Source organism: Myotis lucifugus, unplaced genomic scaffold (assembly GCF_000147115.1).
Source record: "Myotis lucifugus unplaced genomic scaffold, Myoluc2.0 scaffold_139, whole genome shotgun sequence".
Classification (NCBI taxonomy): domain Eukaryota; kingdom Metazoa; phylum Chordata; class Mammalia; order Chiroptera; family Vespertilionidae; genus Myotis; species Myotis lucifugus.
In genome coordinates, this window is record NW_005871187.1 from 2,928,603 (window position 1) to 2,947,708 (window position 19,106).

At 41.5% G+C, this 19,106-nt stretch overlaps 1 protein-coding gene across 1 annotated transcript in view; it reads right to left on the reverse strand.

The window, feature by feature from the left end:
* The window catches only part of MMP20 (matrix metallopeptidase 20), a 38,013-nt gene extending 34,645 nt beyond the window's left edge, over positions 1-3,368 (reverse strand). Inside the window, exon 1 of the mRNA XM_006094667.3 lies at positions 3,236-3,368. Within this exon, the coding sequence (XP_006094729.1) occupies positions 3,236-3,361 (126 nt within the window). The 5' untranslated portion in view covers positions 3,362-3,368. The remainder of the gene's footprint in view (positions 1-3,235) is intronic.
* Positions 3,369-19,106: the final 15,738 nt, after the last annotated feature.

Sequence of the window (19,106 nt, forward strand, 5' to 3'; positions counted from 1 at the left end):
TGTTCATGACAATAGCATAAAAATAAATATTTTCTTGTGACATAATAATTACTGAGAAAGATAGGAACCAAATATAATAACATTTAAAAATATCTCTGTGCACAGAGAGCAAAATGGTAGTAAAGACACCCAAATTTAACAATTTATATTTGGGAAGTTTTTATTTTTTTTTAATGATGAGTCCATAATAATGTGATAATAAAAATTTATATTATTTTAAGGACAATTTAACAACCTGCTTTAAATGCTGTATTGATATCACTAATTTTTAAAAAACAAACAAAAAGAATAAAACCCTGGATTAAGACAAAGTAAGCATTTCATCATCCTTCATTTTGAAGTCTTTCTGTTCATCAGCAAATCAGAATTGAAAGGGTATAAGTGGACATTAAATACATCAACTAAAATCCTGTTCATCTTTTCAGCTGTAGATTTCTGTGTTTGTGGGTTTGAGAAGCAGCAGACGGCATTTGGAAATGTTGCCTGTCTGTGTTTCCAGGCACAAGAAACCACTTGTTCTCTCCCAGTGAGTGATCAAATGGAAGGAAGAGAGCAGTGTGGGAGCTGTTTATCCTGATGCGGGCTTCCAGGCCCCAGGTGGTCCACTGGCCTTGCCTGTCTCTGGGACTCAGCCAGTGACTTCTTCCTGTCTTGCCACACTAGCCTGATGCTCCTTCACCCCCCAAGCTGCTGCACTGGCTATTTCCTCTGCCTGGACTGCTCTGCCTCTGGATCTTCATGGGACTGGCTCTTTCATGTAGCGCAGGGTCATCTCGAATGCCACTTCCTCAGAGAAGCCTTCCTGGATTACCCAGGTGAAAATGCGCCCCACTGTCCCAGTCACTCTCTGTCAACCTGGTTAATTTTTTTCCAACATCACATCACTTTCTGAAATAATCTTGGACATTTGTCAATTGACTAGGTGTTTATCTCCCCCCAGCAACATGCCCTCTATCATCCCCAAGTAAGCACCGTCAGCACAGGGACATTTACTTGTTTTGTTCATTGATGTTTATTCAAAACTTAGAACTGACCCTGGCACTAGCACACAGTCAGCAGTCAATAAATCATTGGTGAATGAATGAACTTAAACTGTCTACTTTCGTGCTGTTTTATTTGTTGTATTTTAAGGCTGTCAAAGTTGCTATATGATTCTGTAAACCAGAAGGTGGGACACTAATTTTTGGTTTAGTCACTGGGACCCACATTAGAGGTTTGCCCAGATTATTCTAAGAATGAAAGAGTGATGCCTGTTTTTGTTCGGAGCTGATGACTGGGGGTGGGGCAGGCAGGAGAAGGTGTTGTTTGCCAGGTGGCAAGGTGTTGACAGGTTTTCTTGGTCCTTGGTCAAAAGTCATTCTGAGGGCATATCATTAGGAAAACAGACCGAGGCTGGCTTATTTTGGAGAAAAAGAAGTAAGGGATTGCTAAAAATCCCCAATATTGCCAGGCCACCTAATTTTTCCAAATGCTCCTGCAAGGATGGCTTTCCCCAAATATTCTAGTCTTCTTCCGGTGCAAACTGCTAATTTTTAGGTCAACTAATTTTTTTTTTTCTGTAAAGGGCTGAAAGTTAATATTTTTGGTTTTGCCACATTCCACTGTGGAACGAAAGAGTAATAGACGACAGGTAAGTGAATAGGTGCGGCCGGTATCTCCAACGACCATAGTGTGTCGGAACCTGTACTAGCATCACGGTCTCCATCCACCTCAGCTCAGTCAGGCCGCAGTGTGCTCCTCCTTCTGGGGTCACGAAGTCTCCGCTGTTTCCGAATCAGAGCGGCATGAGGTGGGCGAGGCAAAACCACATTTGGAGAGAAGGGACCAAAGCTAGGTGGCACCGATGAAATGCAATTTAAAATAGACGCCAGTATTTGAGATATGTTATTTGGAATTGAATTCCTCTAAAAGTGGACTCAAGTCAAAGGAAGTTTAACTCAACAGGCCTGTACTTGGCATTCACTGTATTATTTGTGGGCGGGGCCGATTGATATTCAAAATGTTTAATGGCTGGTTGGCAGGGGGCCTGACCAGTCAGAATGGATGAGTGGTGTAAACGGTCAGTAGGAACAAGATGATGTACATGTAGGTGAAAATCAGCGCTTCGGGGCAGCTCCACAGGCAGCACACAGGTGTAGCCTGGCAGGCAGGAAAGCACCCGGGGGCAGGCCTGCTAATCACAGATGTGCTGTCACTGAGACTCTTAAAAGAGAGGCCCTGGTGCAAAAACATCTCATCCACACACCTTTCATTACTGTTGGAAGTTCCGTCATATGAGACTTGTTTTTTTAGGTTAAAGATTGCCACCTTCCTATTAAATGCAAAAGAGCAACAACAAAAACACTTAGAAGAATATATACAGGGGTGGGCGAAAGTAGGTCTACAGTTGCCTTGTGACATTCTTTTGAGTTAATAAAGCTATTGTAATAATCGTGCCTGGATGTCTTTTTCTACACAAACAACTGTAAGCCTACTTTTGTCCACCCCCGTACATTGAATCACTTTGAGTCACACGTAGTCTTTGCAAAAATTCCAATAGGAATTATTTGTATCAGATCCCTCCCAATAGTCATTTGGGAGAGATTTTAAAAGGGGAGATACAGAAAATGAAAGCAACGGGGAATATGCTTTAGAGAGGAAAGACTGTCAAATGAGAAGCAGGTAGGTACCTAGGAAAAACTTGGTTCACTTTAGATGTTGACCAAGTTTTCCCTGAGTACAAGCGGACTGCCAGGAAACCTAGTTACTATATGCCAACTGTACACCTCAATTGCTGCCTTTATTTTCCTCATACATTATTTCTCAAATACTTCTTTGGTCTTTTTGTATGGCATATATTTTTGCAAACCACCTCAAATTCTGTAAGAAGCAAGATAACGAGGTAGATAATTATTCACTTATTTATTTAGTCATACAAACGTACACCTAACATGCACCAGCCAGTCTTAGTTTCACAGCAGATGGAATCTAGTGGCTTTCAATGGACTTATAAGAAGACTAGAGGCCTGATGCACAAAATTCGTGCAAGGGGCTTGGCCCTCGTAGCCCCAGCTTCGTCCGGAAGGTTGTCTGGACAGTTGTTCTGCTGTTCGGCCGTCCGGTCTAATTAGCATAGTATGCTTTTATTATTATAGATTTTAAAACAATGACAGATTTCCCCCTTATTTTCTCGCTATACTCTTTCAGTTTCCTGGGGTAGGAAAAGGAAGAGGGAATTCTGCAAAGATTCACAAACCTGTGCGAGGTGGTAGTTGTTCCTTGAGGTCCTGGGGGTGGCTGCAAATAGGGAGGGGGCTGCAGAGGAAAAGTTCAAAGCCGTGATGAGGAGGAGAGCGAGGCCAGATGCAGGCAGCACCTTCATCTCCTCAAGGTAGCTTGGTAATTATATCAGCCTCGGGGACGGCAGACAGTGCACATTTGCACTTCGACCTTGAGCTGCTTTTATAGAGTCAAACAGGTCTGGACCCTCAGATCAAGGATGATTCATGTCTCAAAAGGTAATTATACAGCTCATTTCTCTCCCTGATGACTGGGTAACACAGCAGTACACAGGAGTCAGGGAAAGCTTCATTCTTTGCAATTTGCCAAGTCACAAAAGGAGATAAGCGATCACTTTTACTGAATTCTATCAGCTCCTTACACAAATTGGGATAAACTTGATTAACTAGAACCCAACTAAACTGAGTCATTTGATTAGTCTCAGTTTGGGGGCCTTTTTCCATTCTGGTTCCAGGGAAGGTAAGTGATTAGGTTATAGTTTAATTTGTCCGCAGGAATTCTGGGCTCCCTACACATTCAATCCAATCGTCTGTGTCTTCTGCACCCACTTTGATATTTGTCAGTAACAAATGCTGTTCTTAAGGATGGTTGTGGGGTATTATGGTCCTGAATCATGAGGGAAATGTTACTTTAAACTGTGCTGACTTCGGGTGGAAAGTGAACTGATAACTATTAGAAAGAAAGTGAACACAAGACAGATGACTTAGTTAACCAAGACATTAGACTGAACTATCCATTCTCTGCTGGCTCTAGTTAACTAAGGCTCATTTTTTTTTCTGGCTCTGACTAAGATTGATCTTGACCTAGAGATAAATCAAGGAGAAATGGTGTTTAGGGTGGGAAAAGCACTTTGGCATCAGACAAACTGACATTACATTTTAAGATACTTCCTAGCTAAATAACTTTGGACAAGTAATTTAACCTCTCTGAACATCATTTTATAAAAAAACAACAACCTGCAAAACACTGACTATAATACTGTATGTAAGCTCTTCAGTGTTACATGGGTAGCATAGCATATTGCATGGTGTCTGCTGGCACCACTTGGCATGCAATAGACAGGTGTTCAAATCCTAGTTCAGAAACCTGTCCATATGACTTTGAGCAGGTTACAGTTGTGGTATTCTCCTCTGTCAAATAGGGGAAACAATACCTACTTTGTAGAATTACCATAAAGGAGTAAATCCGGTCACAACAAAGCTCATAGCAGAGTGCTCAGTAGACATTAGCTCGTATAAAATAATGTCTAGTTTCTCTTTTTCACTTTGGCGCCAGGCACCAGGTAGGTTTTTAATAAATGTTTTTGAATGGATGACTTCGTCAATGATTCTCAACGTGTGATTCCTGGACCAGCCGCCTCACTGTCTTCTGGGAACTTGTTGAAAATGAAAATTCTCAGCCCCCACCCAGACTTACTGAATCAGAAACTCTGGGAACTGGTCCCAGCAGTCTATGTTTTAACAAGCCTTCCAGGTAATTCTGATGGATGCTAAAGTTGGAAAACCACTGGATTTGTTGAGTAAATAACAAATTGTGGGGCCCGGGATGAAATGAAAAAAAAATTTATAAAAAGTGCCAAGAACATTCTAGTCACAGAAAGTATTCAATTCTGCCCGTACCCATGCATTTTCTGTGGTGATATACCTGGTATTTGAAAGTCATTTGTGAAGTTTATTGCCAATAATTTATTACTAATACTTAGCAAGCCATGAAAGTGTAGTTGGGAGTTAGGGAGTTAGATAGGCAGGGGCAGAGCAGGAAGGATGGGCCAGGTGCAGAGGGTCACCGGGGTGGAGAGCCCCCGTTGCCTAGCAATGGGCCAAAACAATAAGCCCTTGCACTGCCACACCCTTGAGCATTAACCCCTGGAAGAAGATGTCTAGAAGCAGCAAAATCTGATGGAGTGATACCATGGCTCACATTAGGACCAGCTGTATTGACTAACGGCTTCCTGGTGCTGACCAATCAGTGGATACCATGGGGGGCACACCAGGAAAGCTGATGAATGTTCCACTGGGATTCTCCTCTCAGGCCTCCAGATAGAAGCCATTAGGATGGAGGACCCAGAGCGAGGCTCTGTCTATGGAACACACCCTGACCTTCCCACCCCTTTCTTTTCCCAGGGCTCTTTCTCTCTCTTCCTTAAGAGCCGAAGGGCCCTTCTTTTCCTGTAACTTGTTTCCTGAGTCCATTTCTTCTACAGCTCACTTCTTCTACCTCTGTGATTTTCTAAATAAACTTTCCCTGAATTATTTCTTAGCAAGAACTAGAGAACTGAGGTTGCTGAACCAAGGTTAACAGCTGGTGCCACTTTTCATCACTAACAAAAGTATATGAATGGCCTTCACATTTTTATTAGATTCAAGGTTATTCCCATAGTGATCCCTCTCTTTCTCTCACTAACTCTCTCTTGCTGTTGTATCCTGATATACTTTCCATGTGAAAAAGAAAATGGTAGAGTTACAGCTAATGTATGGGGTCCAGTGAATAACCCCAGGTACTCAACAAGAGTTTGTTGCACATGTGAACATCATCGCTGCCACATACTCTGAGACATGTAACACATGATTCTCAGAAGAAAAAAGAAAGAAAACCAGAGATCTAATAAATTCATTCTACTCACTAACTTGTAAGCTTCTTGAAAACTAAATGATACAAATATCACAATCAAGCTTGTTTTATAAATGAATGAATGAATGAATGAATGTACAAACACTCATGGTCACCTTTTGGTCTGAGGAAAGGAAAAAAATATTACAATAATCTTTCAAAATTTGCATTTATATGCTTTCCTGAGCTCTGCAGTGCTAACTGTACCTTTGTAGCAGCTGCCAAATTGAAGAACAAGGACCGGATCCTTGAAACTTTCTCCATTTGGTCATTTTGTTTTCTTGTTTTCTCCCCAAACCATTGTTCCAATTCATGGTAATGACCCCAGTACAAAAGCAGACAGAGAGGGGAGCGTTTGAGTGGAAGAAATGACAATAAGAAACTCTGGGGCCAATAGAGAGAAGACATCCTCACCTCTAGAATTCTAAAGAGTTTTGCCAACTTCCACTTTTGAAAGCAGATTGAGGTAAATAACTGCCTACAAGGTGTGATATAGATATTTCTAGTAGGTCCCACTATCCACTCTTCTCATGTATGAATATAATCAATCTCAATATTCCCAAGTATGATACTTTAATTGTTAAATGCAAAAACTGAAGAGGAATAGCAATTTATGTTCATAAGTCACTTAAAAGTTAGTGTAAATAAATTTTAGCTCCAGTCCAGTGCTAGGCAACATCCTTATTCTTTCCAAAAAGAATGACTAACCCCAGCTGGTAATTTCTCGCTAGGTGTTTCCTTTCTTGATATTTTTCTCTTCACAGGGGATCAAAGTCTGCTTTCTTTCTATTATCCTTGTATCAAATTTAAATCCAAATCATTCCAACCTAAAAAGATCATATCAAAGCAAGTCAGTGACTACAAGGACATGAAATGAGAGACCAGGTCACAGAGAATGTCAGAAAGCATAGTATCTGTAGAAAAATTGGATGATAAAAATAACATACATGAAAAGGAAGTTGGTAGCCTTTTAGCAGGGATGACATTTATTTGCAGACTTCTTATAATCATGTTTACTGCAGAGAACTTCTTGCTAGATCCTAGCTGAATTCAATGCCATAGTAGTTCTAGGAAATCTTTCACATTTAGGTTTCTGAGACGGTACCTGCTATATGTGTGATGGCTTGAGGAATAATTGTTGAATAAATAACTGACTGTCTATTGGCCTTGCTTTTGTGCAAAGAGCGCAGGCTTTGTATTTAGACAGACTTAGAGTCAAACACTGACTTGGCCATTTTCTAGATATGTTACCAGTTCTTAAGTTTCAAGTTATGAAATTCAGTTCTGGCTAATATATGTAAAAAGATTAGGTAGCTCAGAGAATTGCCAGGAAGACTGGAGCAGCAGGCTGGAAAAGCAGCAGGACCGAGGGCAATGGAAACCAAAGCCAAGGAGTCATCTGTTGCTGGGGCCCTTGCCTCTTACCACTGGATAGTATTACAGCTGGACAGTCCAGGCATTGAGACTAGGCTCTTGTTTCTAACTATCCTAGTTTCACTCCCTCAGCTTTCAGAGTCTTCAGTGGGAGAGTCTGTTGGTTAGGTCTGGGTCATGTGCCTTCACCTGGATGTCCAGAGGCAGGAAGGACCTCTGAATCTGGCCTCCATACTGGGAGGCAGGATACATTGCATAGACACCACCAATTTCCTCTGTGGGAGACATTCCCTTTGAGAGGAAGTTAGTGCCCGGCAGCCAAAGAACAATTTAACAAACCAAACCAGATATCAAGCTATATTACCAAGCCATGGTTCTCAAACTGCCTGGTACTGGCACAAGAACAGACATATAGACCAATGGAATGGAACAGAGAACCCAGAAATCGACCCAAGCCATTATGTTCAATTAATATTTGACAAAGGAGGCAAGAGCATAGAATGGAGTCAAGACAGTCTCTTCAATAAGTGGTGTTGGGAAATTTGGTCAGATATATGCAAAAAAATGAAACTAGACCACCAATTTACACCATACACAAAAAACAAACTCAAAATGGCTAAAGGACTTAAATGTAAGATGGGAAACCATAAAAATCCTACAAGACTCCATAGGCAGCAAAATGGCAGACATATGTCGTAGCAGTATCTTTACCGACACAGCTCTTAGGGCAATGGAGACTAAGGAGAAAGTAAACAAATGGGACTACATCAAAATAAAAAGCTTCTGCACAGCAAAAGAAACCATCAACAAAACAACAAGAAAGCCCACTGCATGGAAAACATAGTTGCCAATGATATTTCAGATAAGGGTTTAATCTCCAAAATTTACAGGGAACTCATACAACTTAATGAAAGGAAGATAAATGATCCAATCAAAAAATGGGCAAAGGACCTAAATAGACACTTTTTGAAAGAAGACATACAGAAGGCCGAGAGACATATGAAAATATGCTCAAAGTCACTCATCATCCGAGAGATGCAAATCAAAACAACAATGAGGTACCAAACAGCCAAACCCAGTAAAGGTCCACCACCATCTGTGAAGCCTCTTAAACTATCTCCTGCTTTGTAACACGGGGTATGATCTCATGATATTTTATGAGATAATCTATCTCAGAAGGCTGTTGAGAAGATTAAAATGGCTAATGGTTGCTTAATGCTTAGTTCAGTTCATAAATGAGAGCCTTCATAATTGTTTTTCTCCATTATTTCTTCCCAGAAATATTGTGATGAATTAATGAAAATGAATATATGACATTTTCTTCTAAGATGCCATTGCTTATTGAATGGACCATTGATTAAAATAACAGTTGTGGGGGAAAATACAACATTATATCATGAAATGTACACATGGACATACTATAGATTATTTATGTGTCTGCTGTCTGTCTTTCTCCACTAAGCTCCATAAGGATAAGGACTCTATTTATTCTGTTCACAGCAGTATCCCGAGGACACAGGACAGTGTCTGGCACAAACAAAGAATTCAATAAAGTGTTGTTGAATATGTGAATGCTTGAATGAGTGAGGGATTGAATGATTAAAGCTAGGAATAAGGGAAACAAGATTGTCTTCAGAGGGATACATATTAAATCAACCCATATAATGAATCAAAGGTGTGTAGCATTACCCTTAGGTGTCAAACTTTTATTAAACCCTTATTTTATACCAGCCACTCAGCCAAGGACTGTATGTACATTTTTTCATTCAACTTTTAAGAGATCTCCTTTCTCAAGTGAAGAAGCTTGGGCTTAGGGAAGGTAAAGATTTGTTCACATACACATAGATATTAAGTGGTGGCTCCAAGAGTTAAATCCAAATCTGTTAGAGTTCAAAGTCTGTGTTCTTGACCCTGGGAGTACAAAGATATGAGACACTGATTTTATACTCCAGGGGCTCAAAATTTACTACTGCAATAAGATAGAGAATTTAGAGTAAGACCTTTGATAAAAAAGGACTGACTCTTTGTGACAAAAATGTGCCTTTACACTGCAAATTGGTAGAAACCTTCTAAAAAGCAATTCTACAATACATACCAGGAATTACTTTTTGGGATACATTCCTAAGAATTTAAGAAGAATGATTTTTTAAAAATAACTTAAAAGAAAAAAACAAAATGTTATTTTATGCTTAGTTACAACAGCAAAAAACTTGGAAACAACCTAAATATCTAAAAATAGGGAAGTGGTTACCTAAGTTATGGCAACTCCATGTTACATAATATAGTCATGAGAAGTGAAATAACAATGCATAAAATATTAAAAGAACAATTTACCCTCCCCCCAATACAAATTTGGTTCTATGTCTTTTGAAGAAAAGTATATACGTGTAGGCAAGAAAGTTGGAAGGAAACCTAGAGAACCGAAAACGATAGTGTTAAGGTGGTAAGACCTTATACCTTACCATTCTTGTAAAATTTCCTTTGATGCTAACATATGTTTTAAAAACAGTAAGTGAAATTTTGAAAGTCTATGCCAATATATCCTTTAAGTTTAGTTTGTATTTGAGAAAACAAAAGATCTATATAATGTATAATGGACTCAGTGGCCTATTTTACTCATTCATTTGTTTCCCCGGGCTTCATCTATTTACTCAGTCTAAATCTCTTGCATTTATTCTATATGCTGGTACTAGGCTAAGTGTTCTAGCTAAAAAGGTACATAAAAACCTGTTCTTGCCTTCCCAGGCCTTAGAGTCTCCAGTGAGAGTCTTGAATGTAAACTAAAAATATCCTACAGGATAATTTGTGGAATAATAAAGGTATTTAAAGGTCCAAATGAGGGCAGAAGAGGGAAAGCCCATTTCTGCCTGGGCTGTTGAGAATGAGAGTGGAAGGAGGGTGGGATTTCCATAGGCTGGGATGTAGGTGAGTGTTGATTGCTGAAGGAGTTAGAGTTCACCAGAAAGATGGTGAGGTGAGAAGGAGTAAGAGTTGAGATGGGTGAGATGGTGAAAGGAAATGAGGAGGGAGAAATTCTAAACCGAGGAGATTATGGGGTAGGAACATGTCAAAGTGCATCTATTCTTAGGAAACGGAAGGTATTTTTATGCACAGGTGATTTGGTGGCAGCACCAGGAGATGGGGCAGAAAAAGTGGGCAGAGAACTGCCTGATGGAGGACACCTCTCACCACAGTTCCGATGACTGAAACAGGAAGGCGGAGGCCAGGAATCATTCGCTGGGTGAGCATGGCCAACGGTGAGAGCCAGGAGAGAAGCAAGTTCTAACCCAAGCTGTAGATCCAGGGGGCAGGACTGGTGAGGTTCCAGGGCACAGAGCTGGAATACGCTGGCAGCACAAGGAAGGCAGAAGGCACGGAACAAGTCTGGAACAGCCACAGTAGCAACAAGGGCTACTGAGGGCTTGCTGAGTTTATTTAAAGGGCCCAGAGAGGAGTGGACTAGGCAACGTCATGGGAGCCTTGTGTGCCAAGCTAAGGCATCCAAACATTAACGGTTTGTGATGGGAAACCACTGGAGGGTTTCTTCCCCAGGAATGACATGATTGGGTTTGCATTTACACAAAGACAGCTCTGAAAGGAGTGTGCGGCGTAGATTGGAGGGGAGTGAGGATGGAGGCGAGGGGTCACCGAGAGGTGGGGTGTAGGAAGTGCGGGCCAGAAGGCTAACAACTATGTTTATCTTGGATCATGAACTTTGAAAGACAAGTATAGTGTCAATATAGTTAGCATTTTGTTTATTCTTGTAAAATCTCAAGCCTATAATGCAATGATCACCAATGTGGGCTTTTGAGGTTGGACAGTATATGTGTTTACAGCTGCCTGTGTAAGGGTGGGGTGTCAAAGGTCTCATTAGATCACATTCCACTTGCCTAATCGTTTTAGTGAGGCAATTCACTAAATTATAGACATATTCCAGTCTATGAATCAGCAATTTCGGGAAGTTTGCCCAGCAGTTTCTTTTGAAGTTTCCATTTTTTCCTCTAAAATTTTCTCTCTTTCTCCTTCCTCTTCTCCCTCCTCCTCTGTTCCTACCTTCCTTCTCAAAAAGCCCTTCTGCAGGGCCAAATGGGGATGGTAACCTGGGGAAGGCAGCCCCTTGCAGGGGTCAGGACATGGGTATGTGGGGCAGTAAGAGGCAGTGGCCTGGCAGGATCAAGAGGCTGGCTACATAGATGACAGGGGCCAGGTTTCTCACCGTCAGGAAAGAGAGGGGCAGATTTGGACAGGAGGAAAGCTCCAGTGACACCTGAGAGAATGGGAATGAGGGTATTGGTGTAAACTCACATTCATAGAAATAAATATGGAGCCAAATGTGCGTGAGTGTGTGCTTGTATATGTATATAATTCCTATCTGTGTCTGTTGATGGGGTGAAAGGGGCTGGCAACCAGGAACCCCACAGGCATATCTTGCACCCACAGTTTGGTTTCCAAAACCACCACCACTAAAAGGAACTAGGGTCCATGGATATGGCAGTTTGTAGAGCTGGGGGAGGGAAATGAAAAGATGAACCTAGAATACCTTGTGGTGCCAGGTAGTAAGGAAGTGCTCCAATAATGATGGAGGCATGTGAAACGGACACAAGCCAGCTCTTGGAGCCTGCTCCAGCCTAGTCTGGGACACTTTAAGCATCAAAATGCGTAATGATAGTAATGAGTGGTAGTCCACCAAGTAAAAGGGGAACCATGAGTCTATACTGATATAAATGAACAAATAAACGAACAATGGGGATAAGAGACAGCTCTCCTTTCCAAGTAGAGAGCCAACTAATAAATAAATGGAAAAAGAATGATGAATTTAGAAACTAACCATTTGGAAACTATTTTTGTGATAACTGATCCAGGCAAGAAACATCAAGGGATACTAAAGTGTGGTGAAGAAGGGAATTTTATAGTTACAAAATATGTATTATTCTGCAAAATATGTATTATTACCAAAGAAAAACATTACCACCATGTATAATCTATATTATAAAAACCCAGTGGCCCTAACGCCATAATGACCAAAGACCGGTGCAGGTGGGCCGGGCTGTGAGCATGGCGGGTGCGCGTGGGTGGGCGGGGCTGCATGATTTCACGTGCTGGGCTTCTAGTTTATAATAATAAAAGCATAATATGCTAATTAGACCAGACGTCCTTCTGGACGACCTTCCGGACAAAGCTGGGGCTGTAGTCGCAGCTGCGAGGGAAGGATCCAGGCAGCCACCACGGCTGCAAAGACCTACTCTTGCTCGAATTTTGTGCATCGGGCTTCTAGGCTATATAATAAAACCCTAAATAACCAGAACGACCAGTCGCTATGATGCACACTGACGGCCAGGGGGCAGATGCTCAATGCAGGAAGCCAGGCTCATGGCTGGCGAGCACAGCAGTGGTGGCAGGAGCCTTTCCTGCCTCTGCAGCAGTGCTAAGGAGCAGTGAGCTGAACAGTAAGGAGCAGCGAGCAGACAGGAGGTAAGGAGCGAGGGGTCCTGAACTGCAAGAGGGATTTCCAACTGCCTGCTTAGGCCCGCTCCCCATTCGAGGGCTCCCGGACTTCGAGAGGGCACAGGCTGGGCTGAGGGACCTCCCCCCGCCCCCCCGCCCAGTGCACGAATTTCGTGCACCAGGCCTCTAGTGGAATACATAAGCATCATATGCTGCTTAATAGGTTGCAAAGAAAAGAACAAAGTTTCTATAATATTCTAGCAAAAAAAGACATAACTTGAGCCTATTTATGAGGCTATACCAGATAAACCCAAATTGAGAGACAATCTATAAAATAACCACCTATAATTAAAAAAAATGTTAAGGTCATGAAAGTGAAGGAGAGATTGATGAGCTGATCCAGGTCGAAGAAAACTAGAGGGACGTGACAGCCAGGTGCCACATGGGATCTCTAAAGGACATTATTGGCAGAGTGGCAAAACCTGAATGAGGTCTCTAGGTAAGAGTTCTTTTTACTATCCTTGCAATTTTTCTGTAAGCTTAAAACTGCTTCGAAATTAAATACTTAAAAACATAAGCATTTAAAAAGTGATCATCTAAATAATTCAGGACCCCTTCACTATGATGGAAAATTGGACTCACACTCACACAAAAGGACCTCCTTCCCAGTGGTGCTCTGAGGAGCTAGTGAAAGTGTGTGTAAGTTAGTTGTAAATGAAATTGTTGTATCAACCAAGGGGAAGAATAAAACACTCTAGAAAAATAGAAATATTTTGACAACACTCAAGCCAGGAAAAAAAAGTATTATAAACAATCTGTAGAGCCATAGTCATGCAAATTATCTTTAGCTTTGCTTAATTATATAAGGGAAAAACAAATAAAAGATGAGTCCAAATACTGTAAGTTAAAATTTTGTGGTTCATTAAGTGCTGTAATGAATCTCACTTTACTAGGATCCATGAAAGAGGTGATCTTTATTCATAGAAAACATGTTTTTTCTGATCTCCTTCAAGCATTGAATTGAAATATTGAAAGATTATAAATTTGAAAGGGTGCCAAATTTTCAGGCTCAATATTCATTTAGCCTTGGTCTAGCCCTGACTGGGGAAGGAGAATTATATGGATGCCCTTTAAAATTCGCAATGAAAATGACAAAGGCCAGAGCGGTATCTAATTTTAAATGTATCTGGAAGAAGTCATTCCAAGTTGGGAAAATTAAATAATGACTTCATTTGTTTTCTGAGTTTATAAGTATCTCAAAAGAAATTATCAAGTCAGACGATAAAAACAAGAAAATGATGACTACATTCTATACAGAGCTCTACCATTATCATGTCTGGTTAATGCCATATTGCTCCCCATTACCCATGTGCCTGTGCTCCTCCATTTCTTTGTTTCTCCTTATCCAGTCCTTTAAATGCTGGTGCCCTTCAGGGCACATCTTTAATCATCTTATTTGAGTACGTATTCTCTTCTATGTATTCTCATTTTCTATGTCTTCTCTTTGGGTAACCTCATCAATGACTGTTGTTCAAGATCCACATATATGCTGATGAAACCTAAATTTTATCTTGAACAAAGATTTTTCTTTTAAGATATATCCAGTGGTCTCCCGGAAACCCTGCTTGACTCTGTCCCCTTAGGCTCTAGCTGGTGCCATAGGCATCTACTGTCTTGTGTGCTTGGTGGCCATACTGCTCCACTGGATGCTATCCTGCCAAATATAGTCTGTATTTTCAGTGAAACTTCTTCCAGGCCATGTCTCCCTGGAAGGGAGAAAGTGCTGGATAATGTTTATTATTATCATATACCATTATATGTATTACATATTATATGGCATTACATATTATGTACATGTATAGAACATACAATTATAACATTGTACGTGGTAATTATTATCATCTTAAGCTACAATTGATCTGCAAAGCCTCTTAACAGCACTCCTTTTTGATTTGAATCCCTTCAAACATGCTTAGAACTACTAAGCAAATGTATACAGCTTAATGAGTGGTTATAAGAGAACTCTCTGTTTTCCTTCTTTCATACTTTTCTCCTTCTCAATCTTTTAAACATATCCTAAATGTATCTCCCCTACTCCCACCCAACCGCTCCACAATTAAAAAGCATTCTCTTCGAGAACATAGGGCTCCCTGTGGATTTCCTTTTTTTCTCCCCCTGGTTAGCCCCGCAGTCTCTAAACATTGCTTAGGATGTTTTTGCCAGTAAAAGTTGAAAGAACAGCTGATTAAAGTTTACAAATATCCCGGTTACTCACTCACTTACCACATGGCCACATGCCTGGCACCAGTGATGCCCTAGTAAACATGACTCAGCGCTGTCCTTTGGTACAATCACGCAAGAGAGCAATTATCAACAGGGGTCGAGGGCGGATATAGGATGTCATTGTTAGGGGGTTATTGCAGTGGTCAGGGCAGGCTTCCTGAGCGTGACAGGATGGGCAGCCGTGAACTGGGCAAAAGAAAGAAAAGTAGCACTTTAGGAAGTGGAGCAGTATGAGATGGCCTGGTTTGTGCAAGTACATGCCAACCCAGTGTTCCCACAGCCTAAAGGGCGTGCAGAGTGGCAAGACCTAAGGCAGAATAAGACAGGCATGTCTTCTGTGTCCCTTAAGTGCCCAGGCTGTATCTTGTAGAGCCAAGGGTAAACACTGATGGGTTTTGACCCTGCCAATGCTTTCAATGTTAACTTCTTGACTTTTCCTGTTTCTATTTACCTTTTCCTAGTGACTCTAGTATCAAGAGTAGACTCTTGGCTCTGCTGAAAATGTGCATTCCTGCGAAACTGGAGCCCCCGGGGAGCAAAACGAAGCTGTTGGCATGTCCTCCTTGCCTCCTGCCTCTAGGTCTGAGCTTACAGTGCCCGGCCGGGTTCTCCCCTGGCAGGTGCTGGCTTCTTCTGGGGCCTCAGGACCTGCCTTTTTTCAGTTTTTTTTTAAGTCATCTGTCTTTTTTTTTCTCTGATCAAGTGAAAAGTTCCTGGAGTTTATCATGTCTCATTTTCCTTGTTGCTGTTTAAGACAAGATTTCTGACGTTAAGTATGATTATTATATTACTAATGGGAAAAGCAATCACTCAAAACACATTTACTTATACACCCTCATTCAATGAATTCTCTTTTTCTTTCTTCTTGGGGATTGAATTAAAGGGAAGTTTCTGTTAATATTATCTTTCATGTTGTCATTGCAGTTGGCTTTGTTTTTCTCAGGATTTTTTTTCCTGTTGTCATATATTTGTATGTAATAACAGCCTTTATAATTTCTCATTTCATAGTTTTGATTCTTTTATTTCTTAAAATAGGCGTTCCCATTTCCTTGGAGCAATGAATTTTTTAAGTCTAGCATGTGTCATTTAACATTCAGAGTCCTCCCCCAACCCCTAATTTTTATTAAAGAAGTAAAAGATGAAATGGGGGAGAAAGGGTTCCAGGAGTGATTTCTGTGTAGTGCCATCACACACTAATTATAATGAACACTTTTAATTAGGAAAGCAAACTCAGCTGTGTTTTCAGGTTATTAATATTAATTTTTTTCAGAAAGTCCTTTAGATATTAATCATTAATTTTGAATGAAGGAATGCAGTCTCTCTCTCTCTCTCTCTCTCTCTCTCTCTCTCTCTCTCTCTCTCTCCAGCTTAATTGATCTATTTATTAGTGAATGTTAATGTAGCAAAGAGGGGACAAAAGCTCACAAACACTCTACATAGTTTCATAAGATACACTGCAGGAAAAAGTGATTATGGATCGGTAGTATCCTGGGGTCTTGGTGGGGGCATTCCTGGGTGGACCTCTAATTCCTGGTGGAGGGGGGTCTCATTTATGGTGGGGGGGCATGCTTGTTGGCGTCCTTCAAGCAGGGGAAGCCCAATGGGTAGAGGAGCCATAATGCCTGGAGGTGGGGTTACTCAGCCTACAGGTGTGGGGGGCTCCTGCAACACCAACAGTGGCCACAACTGCAGCAGGTGCTACAGTGTCTCTTCCCTGTGGAGTCATTACCTGGGATGGTCCCCCAACCCTCAGACAGGACCTGTTAACCCAGCAGGAGCCTGGGGAATCAGAACACCAGCTGCCGGTGGCCCTGCCAACCCAGGGCCTCCTGCAGCTCCTGCAAGTAGTACAAATGCAAGACCAGTGTCTCTGGGGGGCAGTCCCTCCACAGTCATGGACACCACGTTCTCCCCCAGGCAGCAACACCAGACTCAAACCCCGCTTTCCTTCACACTTTGGCTTGATCTTCCTGAACTCATCCTGGTCACAGAGGATCAAGTTCACATGTTTGTCAAGAGCCTTGTGGGTGCTGTCTTGCAGGGTGCATCTCGTTCTATAGTCGACGTGCTGCAGCATCTTGCTGCTCTTTCCCACAGTCACAATTGCTGTTCCACCAAACCTGATGTTCACAGTAAAGTTTCAGGAACCTTAAGAACTAAGGGAAGGCTACTGCGAGAGGGATGTCCAACTGCCAGCTTAGGCCTGCTCCCCAGGACATCCCCCAAGAGCTCCCGGACTGCAAGAGGCGCAGGCTGGGCTGAGGGACGTCTCCTCCCCCCCACAGTGCATGAATTTTGTGACAAAGGTATGACATGGGTTCTGCTACAAACCATGCAACCTGGGGCAGAAGTTCCAAACAGCCTGGTTCTTCGGTTGGAATCAGCTTCCTGGATGTCCCAACACAACTTTCACCAACTCTCGGTGTCCTGGCTAAGAACACCTGCTTCTGTTCCGCCTGGAAGTCCACCATAGGTCTGCTGCCACTGAGATCACCTTGGGTACAGCTGGTGGTCAAGCTGGCAGTGCTGGGCATGACACCATGACTTAGCTGGTGGGGCTAAAATGATCCGAAGCCTTCGCATTTGTTGCTCCCCAAGACCATCACCACACCAAAGTCGTTCTCTACGCCCACACCCAAGCCTGAGAAAGTAGCAAATTGCCCTTTCATGGTTTCTTTTCCTCTCCATGATGCTCATCATAACCTGACTTCACCCGAATGGGATAGTTGCGGTGAACTATACCTCCTTAGGGTTGACTCATTCTCGGGTACTTTGTCTCTTCTAACCCTATTCGACCACTTGAACGGTGAAGCCACACTTTAGCTTATTGCAAAATACTCTGCCCACCAGGCTGGTAGCCCTTATGGAATTATACTCCAATTCTGGTTTAGAGCCTTATTCTTTCTCTCATTTGGTATTATCATCTATTATCATAGTTTTGTTGTTTGTCTCCACAAGGCTAAGCTGATACAGTTGACATGTTTTGATAAGAAGAATCACAGGATATAATAGTACCACAAAGCACAAGGCTTAAGATTGTTCCATGTCTTAAATAATAATTTCTTATTAGGTAGTATTTTCATATAACTCCATTTTTGTACTTATCTCCTTTTATTTGGATTATCTACTGTATTTCTGTCCCGCAAACTAGATTGTGAGTTCCTTCAAGCAGAGATCATATTTCATTCCTATTTGATGCCCCATCCCCATAAGGTCTAATACAACTGTGGAGAGCAGTTTAGCACATATTCGCTGTGTCAAGTAAATTATAGCAGCAGCAAATATATTGACTTGGAACCAGAATCATGGTATAAATTCAGAAGCATTTACTTTTCTTTCCTTTGAGAGCTCAGGATCTTTTTAAAGTGCTAATTTGCAGTTTGAAGCTGTTTAGGTGAAAAACACAAGAAGCAGCAACAAAAGAGACGAAGCAGGCACTTTTGGGTATTATAATTACACCCAAAGTTTGTTTTTATTATAGTTCTTCAGGTTTAATCATGCTCTTGATTCTGTGAACTGTCATGGAATCACAGGATTGAGAAGGTCTCAAAAGGTCTTTTAATCTCTGTCTCTAAGAAGCCAGGAGTTTAAACTTCTGCAAACATTTGCTTACCCTATAGTTTTCTTTCAAAATATCCAGAAAAGAAGGGCACATAGAGGTCCAAACATTTTTTGAGTAAATGTTTTATTTATGTCTCTTCTGGTTATGATTTAACCATCTGATACATCCATTCTCCCCAGCTCTTCTTTTTCTTGCCACATCTGGGAGTTTTCTGTCTCTGATCTCTTTCTCCTCTTTCCAAACGGAACTTTAAATGCATCACTTCTCCCCTGTACAGAACAGCTGAGCAATCAATTCTTGTTTCTTGAGAATGTGCCTGTAGAATGTGGGTGATTCTCACCTTTGACCAATAGTGGTTAATTAAGACATTTATTTCAGGACAAACATAGTGCTTTCCCTAGCGGGGATTTCAGTGACTGATTTTTCTTCGTCCCATGTACTGTATGTGTGTATATATATACACACATGGGGGTGCTCCCATCCCGCATTTGCCCACCACAGTGCTTCCTTTCAGAAAATGTAATGTAGCCTTGTTTCCTCTCTTTTTGATCCT